At 33.7% G+C, this 13,703-nt stretch overlaps 1 protein-coding gene and 1 long non-coding RNA gene across 4 annotated transcripts in view; one reads left to right on the forward strand and one right to left on the reverse strand.

The window, feature by feature from the left end:
* LOC147908640 (uncharacterized) overlaps nucleotides 1–13,703 on the forward strand; it is a 91,584-nt gene that overhangs the window by 33,483 nt on the left and 44,398 nt on the right. The window lies entirely within an intron of this gene.
* Nucleotides 1–13,703, reverse strand: part of Ptx1 (pituitary homeobox homolog Ptx1) — a 36,744-nt gene that overhangs the window by 16,266 nt on the left and 6,775 nt on the right. For both annotated transcript variants that reach the window (XM_087409350.1, XM_011062625.2), the window contains exon 2: nucleotides 3,770–3,964. In XM_087409350.1, coding sequence (XP_087265476.1) covers nucleotides 3,770–3,964 — 195 coding nt within the window. The remainder of the gene's footprint in view (nucleotides 1–3,769; nucleotides 3,965–13,703) is intronic.

Genomic DNA, 13,703 nt, shown 5'->3' on the forward strand with positions numbered 1-13,703 from the left:
GTTAGTGATTTCTCGTAACTTATTTCGTGTAAAATTCGCGCACTCAGACTCACGTGTGTTTACAAACGTACATATCGATCTGTTATCTACATTATTGATTTTCACAGCTCAGGTGATATCTATTGATTTTTACTACTCAGCTGATTTTGTCTTTCGATTTTTTTATATTGATATATATATATATATAGCAATATTGACACATGTTGATTATTAATAATATTTTTATTATTATAAATAATTTAATTCTTTTTTAAATAAAAAAATTATGCAATTAATTAAAAAAAGTTATTAAATTTAATCTAAAATAGCTCTATAAAGCTAATAGGATTAAATCAACAGAATCAAATTGAATTTATCGGAATTTTAGTGCTCATTTTGTATTAAATTGTATCATTAATAATAATTTTGTATCGTGTGTCATTCCTATAGATCCGATTTGATTCTGTTGATTTTGTCCTGCTAGCTTAATAGAACTATCTAAAATTATAATTTGAAGAGAAAATTTTTTTATCTTCATTTTAATAAAAAATGGAAATTAATTTATTATTTCATTTTTTATCATATTTCTTGAAGAATAAAATTGTGATTTTAATGAATCATGTAAGGCAAATTACCACATTTTTTGCGATATCTTCAGTTTATACAAATTGTAATTTTTGATTTAATTAAATTCCGTGATTAAGAACTCATTAACATAAAGCAACTGTTATTTATCAAAATGCTTATCTCATGTAATTTATTTTTTTAAAGCAAATATCAAAGATAAAATATAAAGATAAAAATCAGAAATCATTTCATTACAATAATTATTTATTTAATAACATTTAACTTTGAATATATCTCGTGTCATGTTCTGAATTTTTCACTAATTTAAATACATATATAATTTGTTTATTTTTGACTGAAAATAACGGAATAATACACAAATAGCTAGATTGCGCGAATAATTCTAATGACAAAAAATTGCAAAAGAGAACTTTTCAACTCAGTTTAATCCGCTCTCAGGCCACAAAATATTTGGCAATTATTTTGAGACACCCTGTATATATGTATATACATATACCGATTATTTATTAATATTTAACTTAAAATACGAGGAATTTAAAATATTCAGCATACATTTATTTCGTAAAACGTATTATGTTTCGTAACGATTTATTATTATTAAGGCACACTGCATGTGTGTCGAAGTATATAATTTAACATTGTGTATATATACACAAGGACTATATTCCAAAACTCTCGAGTGCACCAATGATTATTTTATTCTTGTTTGATATTCGGTGAATAAAGATAAAATGATGCATCCGGGTGAAGTTTTTCGATTCGTATCTTAATAAACAAATTATATAAATTGAATGCAGCCAAAATCATCGCGTTGCCATTCGTACTTTGAATCCCGAGAGCCGAACGTTTTGTTCTCATATGCCTCATAATTTGGAGAAACACTTGTAAATATCAATTAAAGATGCTAAACGCTATCATTATTTAGAAACACTTTCATCGAAATATTAGGATTTGCAATTTCAATTTCGCAATTGATATATGTTGCTCGATAAATGTTAAACGATACTTATTTATTGAAACATATTTTACTTAATTTATACATTTTTAAAATAGAAAGTGAAGTAAAAGAGATAGAAATTATAAACGATTGTTCCATTGTAATGTGTAACAGGTAATAATTGTGTCTTTAATAATGCTTAAAATTAAATATCTTGCGACGTATATATGCTTGTGTAATATTTCAATTACATTTTGGATTCGTATCTTAATAAACAAATTATATAAATTGAATCAGAATAAAGTTTTTAATGTCATATTCGAATTTCTTTATCATTAATAAAATATTATGGACGTCAAACGGATTAACTCCGAGTTGATTGATGTCGCAATGTATTAGTGAATCGTAATTAATCTCATATTTTGATAATTTGAACAAAGTGTCTTATTTCCACATTTTAATAATTTAAACAAAGCGTCTTAAGATCGTAAATGTGAATACATAATAAAAGCTGTATCGGTCTAAGCTGAATCTTAATGCTTAAATAATATTTTCGGTATGAATTTATATACATATCCAGTTCTACAAATTGCCAATCATAAATAATTTAACCAACTGTGCGTAGCCAGTCATTGTTTGTGCATTGCACATTTGTTAAAATCCTCCGTCATTGAAAATTCGTTTGTTGCGCTTTTACAAGACAGCGCTAGTGTTGAACGGATTGTAGCTTCACGCCATAATATTTTTTTCGTATTATCCTTCCGTTGCAACTTTGCAAGCATAGCGGCGCGTAATGCGCATTACGTGATTAATGTCAGAAATGCCGTGCAAAGTGTCGCACGATCGTAATTAACTTGCAAGTGGATATTGTACGTTACGATACAGTCACAATTATGTTGCTGTATTTTGCATAGTGATAAATTGTATTGTATTTTAAGGTAATGGAGTTATGTGAATATTTTATCAGGTATGCAAAAAGAGACGCAACTATATAACGTAAATGTGTGTAAATGTATGTTTCAAGTTGTTTTAAAAAAAAATATGATTAAATATAATATTTCCTAGAATCACTGTTTTAAAATAAACAAGTTAAAACAAATCAATATTGTTTAATTCTGGAAGTTCGAACTAAAACTATTATAATTTTGTGTGATATTTTTGTATCAGGATTTTTTAAATGTAATTAATCTCCCAAATATAAAAATTATGAGATATTATATATAATTATATTAATTACTTTTAATTATTTTTACATGTATTATCACATTTATTAAATTGATAAAATTTGAAATCGTTCTTTCACATACATGTAAGTAGGTAAATCTTTGCAAAATATTCATTGGTCTAATTTAATGAAATTTTCGTTACATTTCGAACAGTCGTTTTAGAAATATCATTTTATATATATATTTGATTTATTGAACGAGATAAAATTCGCCTACGTTTACACGAGCAAAATATTTATTGGTCCAATTTAATAAAGCTTTCGTTAGATCTCAGACAGCCTTTAGAAATATCGTTTTATATATGTATCTTTGATTTATTGTGAACGAAGTAAAATTCGCTCATATTTACGCGAGTTTCGCATTTTGTTACGAAAGTATGATGGACTCTAGCGAGAAGCACACGCGGAAACTGACGCTTCTACCGGTATTAGAATGAACGAAGTGAGATCCGCGAGGAGGTTTGTTGTTAACCGGGAACATAAGACTCCGGGAGATATTTCAATTTGCGGGGATTTGGAGCGCAGGTGAGAGTGTTCCAGCTAAGTGCCGAACAAACGTGCAAACAAACGTAAGCGACCTTTTCCGCTCTTCCCCTCCCCCCCTCCCCCCTTATTTGCCGCCATCCACCATTCTGTGCATTCGTTTCAGAACTCCGTGTAAACGCGATAGAGAATGGTGTCCGAATGGCCTCTCTTCTCTTTCTCTGAACTAAATTTTCGTGCAAATACGTCTTTCCCTACTGAATCTAATGTCGAACTTGGAAATACGTGTGCTTGTGGATATATGAGATATCGCATATTTTATATTGTTTGTAAAAAAACACGTTAAACATTATATTAAACACGATTTAATAACCGGTAAAATAATAAGATAGTAATCTGTTAATGTTAACCGATACAAACAATATTGAATTTGTTATGCTTTGATACAACAGAATTAAATTATGATTTTCCACCCCTTGGAATTTTGACACACATTAATTGAAGGAAAATTAAATTACAGAAAATTTTCTAATTATTTTTACACAGTTGAAACGTACCTTTTCGAATATCCGGCCTGTGAGTTGCGTTCGTACGGTTCCTCGGCTGTCCGGTGGAATATCCACCGGAGGGTGTCGTGGGGGTCGCTCCCGGTGTACTAGGATTGCTACCACCGGGGGTGTGAGCGCCATGACCCGCGTCGAGCCTCGCGAGGCCCCCATTGGTTTCATCCCCGAAGTCACTCTGCGCCCAGACTGCAAAACACATCACACCCTCTTGCAACGTCGTCTAAGCGTATAGTAATCCTTATTTATTCTTGGCTGCAGCCGCGCACATTAATTGGAGGGTTCCTTTCCGCGTTTTGCTAAATCATTCTTGTACGATATCGCGACATAATGAATGATGTACTGCTATTTCAGATTTAATCAAGACAAATAGTTAAGTGATGAACAATTGAACATGATTGAACGATTATTATTGCATTAATTTGTATTGTTATTAACTACTATTAAAATTTAATATCCGGTAAATAACAATCTAATAAAATAATTTAGTAAAAAAATTGATTGCCTTTTCACTCCAAATGGATGGAAAATTATTTTTACTTTCTCCCTGAACCTTTTCATTTTCAAACGTAGATATTTTAGAAATTTTACATTGTGATTCCTCATAATATATATGTTGCATGAATAGGTCAATTAATAATCGTGTTACCTCGCCCACCCAAATAAAAGTTATATTTCACTGCGGCGAACCGCCCCTCAATCAACGACTATTTATCTACCGACGAAGTAGACGCGATAAAAAGAGAAAAACGGATTCTCCGCTTCTCCTTTCCACACTTCATCGTCGATGTGTACTCTTTATGCATCCGCGTGTTCGTGTGTACATGCAAAGCCACGCAGGGCGGGCTGAGAAGTTAATCGGCTCGGTCGTTTAGTTTCGCTCCGTTTAGTTATATTTGGTTTCCACAGGAGCGAAGAGGAGGGACGTGGTTCACAATTAGTCGGCGCATAACTCGGGCTGATTTAGTGTCGTAAAGCTTACTACGTACCACGAAGACGCGTGTGTCACATTACTTCGATACCGCTAAGTGTGAGCAGTGCACATGTGTTCGTATAAATAAAAGAAATAAAAGAAATTTCTTGTGCGATATTTTTTCAATGGCGGAGGTCTCAAGTATGCGTGAGTTGAAGTTTTTAAATTAATCATCTTTGCGAAAGAAAAGGTGAACTATACCCTGTATATAGTTGAAAAATATTCGTTTAAATCAGAACAGTTTTTAATTCTTATCCATCAATGATTTTTAATACGATTATATATTTTGTTATTAAATTACGTGCATCTTTTAAATATTATACAGGTTTCGATTAATTTTATTACAAAGTGCGTAACGAATTGATCTTCCACATCTCGAAATAATTAAATAGTTTGAAATGAAGAATGATTGTTTCTGTATGATAATAAAAGCAACGGGATGAAAGGATATAAGAAATGAAAAAAATTCGATCGAGTTTTCACTCGCACCATTTCAAGCAGAGTTATAATATTTTGGTAGACAACTTGGTTAGTTCAGTTTATTACGATATGGTGTCACGCGCACGAATACGTACGTGAAATTTTTCTGGCAACGAAAGATATACTTGTCAACGTATGATATTTTAGCGGACGTGCGCTCTCTAGTATTAATTTGTTTGTGAGTTACAAATACGCAGCGTATGTAATTGAGGAAATCGTTGAAACTGTTGACGAACGTGCGCCAAACAGTTGTTGTGTCAAATGCTTTCTCCAGTGTTCTTCTTGTTAACATTTTGACTGCCAAGTTGATTTTGGTACGAGCTCTGGGAAGTCTAAAGTCGAGAAACAACTCTTAACGGTTTATGTGTACAATTACGTTAAAAAATCGTACAAAAAATAAATAAAAAGTATATTATATTTATGTTATTGAATATTTAATAAAATGCAACTTTAAATGGAATAAATATCTGTGATTGGAAGGAATGCGGATACAAATAGAAAAATATTCAATTTTATTGTTAATAAATCTATCTTTCTACATCTCTCTTTCTGTCTCTCTCTTTATTAATAATATTTTTCTTTTTCTTTTAATATTTCTATAAATACTTATTAAAATCAATTGGATAAATAAATCGTCATTTAAAAAACGGGGTCCTAAATGAAAATTTGCATGTCCAGATATCGCAGTCAAAATGTTAATCCCAATTCATTAGAAAAAAAGCTCTATTATATAATGTTTAAATGATTAGAAAAAAAAACTTTATTATGTAATAATTAAATGATAAATAACTACTTTGTGATTTCTGTCCTGAATTCAAGCAATTATATTGACATAACTTTTTATATTAAAAATTGAGTGCAAATACCGTGTTTCCAAAGACCGGCAGATTCCTCTCGGGAGCACTATGTATTTATAGCTCGACTATAAATTTGTAGGAAGGTATCTACGATGGGGGAACGTGATGAAAATCGCTATGCTACCGCGGAAAATTGATATTGACGAATATCGCGATTTTGCGTCGTATATAAATCAATCTCGCCCGGACATTGTCGCGCGATCATGCGTGCGGATATTCGTCACGCGTTCGCTATAGCTACTTCGTGTATGTTTATACAATCATTATTATTATTTATCGCTTTGATAGCGGAGATTGAAACCGTCATAATTTAGGTAGGAAGGTAGGTTCGTATCTCGATATTGTAAATTAGTGTAGATAGTGCAGAAATGATCTGTGTATTTAATCATAACGTTTATAAAGTAAGGCACGTGTAAAGTATGTTTAGAAATTGATTTTAAATCTATAATGCATAATAATACAACTTATTAAAATGAGCTCCAACATTCTTTCTATATATAATGTTTTTCCTTTTTTTTTGGCATTTCACACATAAGTGATTTGTGTTTAAAAATCAAGCTTAATTGAAAATTATGTCGATCTTAACCCTACCTTTATCAAACATGTTTTCTTGCGAGCACCGTATAAATATGTGAACGTGCTACTGAGTGTCTGCCGGAATTCATGATTAATTCGCCGGCCGACGAAATGCGAGAGTGGATGAGCCGTGTCGACAACAGGATTATATAAGTCGCAAAATGTGGTACGATTTCGAACGAGGCAAGCTGTAGCTGTGCTATGTTGTGCTGTGCATCACAGAAATGCTAGTGTCTTTTGAAATTTATTTCCGAAGTTATGCATAGCTCAACAGAATTGAATTTATTCAGCAACCGATCGAGAAATGCTTAGCGTAGATTTCAGTCCTTAATCTTGAAACTGCAGACACGATTATTTAGATGATCCACAAAATATATATTTAAAAGCATTTTCCTATGAATGGATCTTATCGGAATGATTTCGTATATATTTAAAACAATTTGTTCGATAAAAAAAAAACAATTCGTTTGCTACTCGAAGAGAAAGCAAATATATCAAAATGCTACCGCAAATGCTTTCTTGATAGATAAAAAAAAAACAAATAATGTTTCCTAAACGATTTGAAGATTACGGTTAATCCACTCAAGTATTAATTTCCGAAAAATAAATACTCCCAACGTGACAACATAAATTACGTAAATTAAAATGTTTGTTTATATCATCTTTTATCTTTTGCTTTTTTGGATTTTCGAAGTTAAATAAAACATGCGAGAATCCTCCCGAGAGTTTTGAGGATTTTCATTTGTTTACTAGAAAAGTATTTAACTGTTAACCAACGGACACCTTCCTCGTTTCGATAAAGATAATGTATACCGACAGAATCTCTTACACACTGCTGCTTGTATATTATTTCAAGATTAGAGTTAATCACATAATCTACATCGTGATCTGACTAACACTACTCGAGCGACCTACTCACCAAGTAAAATTTATAGATCGTCATTTCTCACGCTTCAATATGTCGCCAACAAATGCATATACATAAGGATTTATATCCTTGATTGACTACCAAATTCCTATCATACCTCATCTCTTCGAAATTACCTTTTTATCATAATAATTAACTGTGTGAATACTCCTATATTAAAATATGCGATATTTGATCTAAATTTGCATAAATCATTGAATTTGAATAGGTAGGGGGAAGACTGTGGGGTAGCTAGGGACATGTTGTAACTTGGAACACCCCAATTTTTTTAACAACGAAATTTTTAATATTGGCTGTTTAATCGTATTAATTTTCCAATTGATGAAATATGACCAGCCAACATTAAAAATTTTGATATTGTTAACAAAAATTAGTCCATCTTACGATACAAAATATATCCCTGGATATCCATTCTTTCTTACTCGATAATTTCACGATAATTTCAATGCATAGCTGAATTTGTTAAATTGCTTAACAGTTTTAAAATTCCACGAAGCTATGAAATAATCGAATTCAATTGATTTACTGAGTAGTCGAATGTAAAATCGAAGACAGAACTCGAATTCGAGTGCGAGTAGAAATTACGAATAGTTTTACGCGAGTAATAGTACCAAATAACAGCGCGCGGGACATGGCGCAATGATTTTCCAGAGTGTCGTTCGTGGATACACTTTCCTCGTGTCTAGCGAGCACGTTCCCACGAGATCCCCTGCGGAGTTCTCGGAGGCTTAAGATGTCGTATCGTTTGACGGCTGTGTGCTTGTCCGCCAGCGGCCACCATGGATTCGTGGCGGAGTTACCGCGGATACGAGAGAGGATCCCGAGAGGGCGGAATGTGGCCCTGACACTCTTCACCCCGCCCTGTCAAACACGTTCGACACCCCGATCCCGTTCGCGCGCTCGAGCATTTCGTTTCTCGAAAAGAGAGAGAGAGAGAGAGAGAGAGAGGGAGAGAGAGAGAGATCATATATTGATCCCTCGACCTGAAAACGTCGAAACAATATGGACCTTTCTTCCCGTCGACGCAGACGAAAGATGTTTCATACGTCGAACATCTGCCAAAAATACTGAGGCACAACACGAATATTAATAAAATTTCCCTTAATTGTGGAATATAAATGTAAAACGCAAACTCTTGAAATAATGAGAAGAGTAAAGTTTTTATATTAAAAAAAAAAATCGAAATATTCAACTGTCATTTTCGGAAATGAGAGAGAAACAGAGAGGCGCGCGGCGCCTCAGTGAATTCTTTGACACCAGTAGTGACAAGTATCGCGTTGCTTCGGTTTGCACATGTTTTCACACAGCAGAGAAGAGATCGAAATTCGGTCCGTGAAAGCGTGTAGATGACAAGGGGAGAAAGGAACCGCAACGTACGGTCGAGCGAACAGAATAAAGAAAAGCGAGAGTTAGAACGTCGAGTGAGAGAGGAGTAGGGATGGTAACTAGAGAGAGAGAGAAAGAGAGACAGGTTGTAACTCACAAATTTATTACTTTTCCCCGTGCTTCGAGTTATTTTATGCCAAAGACAAACTGGGCTCGTCCTGCAAGAGTGAAGGGGGAGACGACGACGACGACGACGACGACGTCGACGACGGGAATGAATATCTCAACTGCCTCGTCGCGCGCGTTTTTACGCCCGCGGGATATATTAGTGGACCACTAATCCGTACGGATTTTACGGGGCGGCTGTGCATGCGAGAACGCCGTCGTCGTCGTCGTTGTTGTCGACGACGAAGACGACGACGAGCGACAGCGACGATTGCAGCGGTGAAGTCGCGCGCACCGTTTTCATTCCGTTCCATTTAGCCCCATCGACTCTCGTCCCGATGCGATCCCATGACCTCAGCCATGCCCGAGTTTGCGCTCGGGCTAAGTCGACTTACGCCCTTTTGTCGATATCGCGATGTTACAGTGAACTCTCTGTCGGTCGACGTCGTACTATCGAAACCTTCTGAAGAATGACCAGAGAGCTTCAGGAAATTTGCATAAAAATCGCTGCAGTAGTGCTTACGAACATTTCTTACAGAGTGATAAATCTTATTATCATATATATATTAAGAAAACAAAATTTACTAGATCTTAATATATACTTTTTTAATACTATTTTTTAAACATTTATTTATGGTAATGAATATCAATAAAAAATGATAATCAAATTCAAGATTGAATCAAATTAATGATTTTTATACTAAATAAATTACATTTAATAAATATTTTGTTTAGTATTATTCAAACAAATATTTATAAAAATTTAATACATTTTTTTTTCCAGTGTAGCTTAGAGATTGATGTGAAAATAATTTATGTAATACTGTAATACAAAGATAAACGATTAATTATTTAATTCAATTAATTTTTACAATTAGATACAAATACAATTCTGTCGTAATAATTACATGTAGTAAGAATATAACTTTGATAATATATAATTTTATCTTAACGTGGATATTATAATCGAAAATTAATATTTGTCTGTAATAAATGAGTAAATAATGCAATTTCGTTAATTTTTCGATACACATGCGCGAGTATAATCCAGGCCGTGATAACTGTACACACCGACGTTAAGCCGTGGAAACTATAAAAGCCGCGGATTATGATTTAGGCCATTGTAGTCCGATCTCCGATACAAAATTAACAGCTTGCTGTTATTTCGACGTCCCGCACTGCTGCTTTCATCACCCGTAAGTTTTACTCGCGCGGGCTGCAATAAAGCTTGCGTCAATATACGCGGTATCAATCAAAAGATATTTGGCGAATTGACGTTCTGGTGCTATTAATTTATTGCTGTAATCAAACAGAAATATCTTTATATCTCTGAATGATTTACGTTATCCGTGACGACTATGTATACAGTGTATACGTAGAATGAATGTGACAGCTTTCTATTATACAATATATAGTATAAATTGTTATAAAGAATATTTTTTTCTCGTAGAAAATTCAGATATTAACGGATTTATTAACATTATCAATTCACGAATATTGCATAGGTATTTGTAAAAACATAAACTATACTTTATAAATATGGCTATATTATATTCCGATAGGATTATTAATATATTTCTCGGACTTTGATCATTTTACACTCAATGATTGTTTAATAGCCAATGAGAAGGTGAACATGAAAACATGAAACGTGGCATAAAAATTGTGCGTGTTTAGTGGACCATGGGACGACGTAATTTGACATTAAAGGGGGTTATGAGGGTTGGCGAGAAATATATATATCACGCAGCTGCGAAGTGCTTGAAAAGTCACATGAAATGGCTCGGTCATCGAAATTCTCTTACGCTGTTGTATTTTTATTAGATCTAAAAATGGCGTACTAAAATTAATGTTCAATATCTCAGTAATGCATAATACAATAATGTTCAATAATTCAATCAAGAGCAAATAAAATATCTCTTAAATTAATTTTTAAATTAATCTTTGTTTCTTTAATTAATCAAAATATATAATTATAACGAACGTGGTTTATAAATCAAAACTTAATAAAAAGAAGAGCATAAATATATAATTACATTAAATTTATTAATAATTACATATTATATATAATTACATTATATATTAAAGATCACAAAGAATATCTTGTGCTGTTTTATGCTCTTCTTTTTATCAAGTTTTAATTAATCAATTTTCTATCGAGATTATTTTTTTATTTTTTTATTTTATTATTAACTTGTCACATTTTTATTCTCTTGGTGAAACAAGACGCGAGTTTTTTCTTCGAACGCGCATTTTTTTCTCGATTCTGAGAAAACCAAAATGTGTCACGTATAGGGGGTAGCGTTTCTCGAATGACGGACGAGCGCAGCCGTAAGGCCAATAATTACTAAAGCGTGCGATCTCCGTAACAGGAGGAACGTCGGAGTTACGTCAGGGGTTGAGGTACGACGGCATGGTGAGAGCACCTGCGGGCCCAGCAGCCTGCTCGGGCGAGAGAAAGTCCTAGTCTGCCGCTGGGTCTCCGCCCCTAATCTCCTAATCCTTGGCTTCCTTAGGAAGTCGTTTATTAGTCAACCGCAACCGGGCGCTATGCGTCACCGGAGGAAAGTATTTTGTATCCGAAGTCTTAAAATCGCTCTGCCTATAAATACATAAAGACACTCGTGCGTCACGTCACGCTGATAGGTCTCGTTAGTGAGGTTTATCATTGGACGATATATATAAAAATGCAAATGAACATTGTAATAGATATTTTGATCCTCTAACAAGTATATTTCCTCAATCAAAATTTTAATACTTAATCATTTTATAATAGCTATTAACATTGAAAGAGCTCTCAATTTTTGATGACGTTAACGTTTGAAATCACCCAATTGTGTATAAAGTACTCAAGAGAGATTATCCTTAAGTGTTTTGTTCTACGTAGAGACATCTATTCCCTTGTGATAGAGAGAATCACGAGAGTCATACAACCACCGATTAGTTTGTTTGTCTGACACAGAAACGTCGGGAGCGATTTTGCGGATGGGGTTCGTTATCGCTCGTCAAGCAATTTGTTTAGTTTCATCTTGACATGTGGAGAAAGCATATAGAACCGATGAGTAATCCGAGCACAAGTAGCTCCTTTGGGGGCGTGACGAGGATATTTAGAAAAATTCTATAAAACGAGAAGTTTAGACTGCCTGGCGCTTTCCGAAATCTCGGGTGTCAGAATTTGAGAAGACGCCGGGAACGAACGATTGGAAATAATCATCCTGTTACAATGAGAAATTATGAACCTGACTTAACATACTTTTTCTCTCGTAAAATCCTGAAATCGAATCGTATCATCTTTCCGAAGGATTTTCTTAAAGACGATCAATTGAATCAAATTATAATAAAATAAAAAAAATTATAAAGATTATTTAATATGAAAAATAAACGTAGAATGTACAAATTTAAAAATACATTGTAGTAAAAAGTCCAGTTTATTGATTAGATATACTATGTATATAAAAGTATTAAAATAACTTCCAATTACAAGCACTTGTTTTAACAATCGTGACATTTGTTACACGTTTCTAGTAGCCGCTCAATTCTCACACATCGGCACGCACAGGAATTTTGTCGGTGAAACAACCCTCGGGAATGAGCCTGCCCCAGCCGACGGCGGTTGGAACCCACTGAGTACACAAAACCTCGTTGTTGAAGTACATAGGGACCTGCCTTACCGCAGCAGCTGAGATAATGGGAAGGAAATCAGTTCATTTCTATGTTGATCCCACCAGTTCGGTCCCCGGCGCTTAAAGGATCGCCACGATTGGCTGGCTGATCGAGAAAATCGAACCGGAACATCAGCGCAGCTAATCGAAAGACCTGATCGTGCCTGCCAATCGTGAACGGTTCAAAGAAGCATTTGTGTAGAATACAAAAGTATATCCGCTAATTGTCTCATAATATGATTTCAAAATTTGACGTGACATTTTCATTACTATTAAAATTTTTTCAAATTTGTGTAATATAATTTAAATATAATTTGTGTAATATAATTTAAGTCAATCAGAGATGGCAAGTTACGCGTTATTTGTAAACGCCGTTTCTGTTATTGTTATTTTACAACAACGATTTGGTAATGACGTTACAATTTTTCATGATGGTAACAATAACATCGGAGTTAGAACAATCACTTTTCAAAGGACCATTATTCGTTTCTTATTAAAAAAAGTAATGCATTAGTAACGGCGTTACTTTTACTGATTATGTAACAGGTAACGATCGAATTTATTTTTATTTAAAATGACTGTTCCAACCCTATCATTACCATCATGAAAAATTGTAACGTCATTACAAATCGTTATTGTAAAAAAGTAACAATAACAGTATTACAAATAACGCATTACTTGCCATTCATGAAAGTTTACAGTAAATGTGCTATCTATAGATACAATATTATACATTTCATACTTACGCGTAATCCAAACGGAACAAGTTACGATAAAAATCAAAACTGAAAGTAACTTTTAGTTATCATTTTGAAGCTACCTTAACGTTTGGTGTCACGATGACTTGTTCTGCTTCTGTAATACGCATGTAACAGATTAGCCGTTATTATATTATTAAATTGAAATTTTAAATGTAGGTTCACAAATACGGGGCCACAAATGCGTTTTGATAAAACAGTTT

This window comes from Acromyrmex echinatior, chromosome 9, assembly GCF_024713525.1.
Source record: "Acromyrmex echinatior isolate Ae372 chromosome 9, ASM2471352v2, whole genome shotgun sequence".
NCBI classification, from domain to species: domain Eukaryota; kingdom Metazoa; phylum Arthropoda; class Insecta; order Hymenoptera; family Formicidae; genus Acromyrmex; species Acromyrmex echinatior.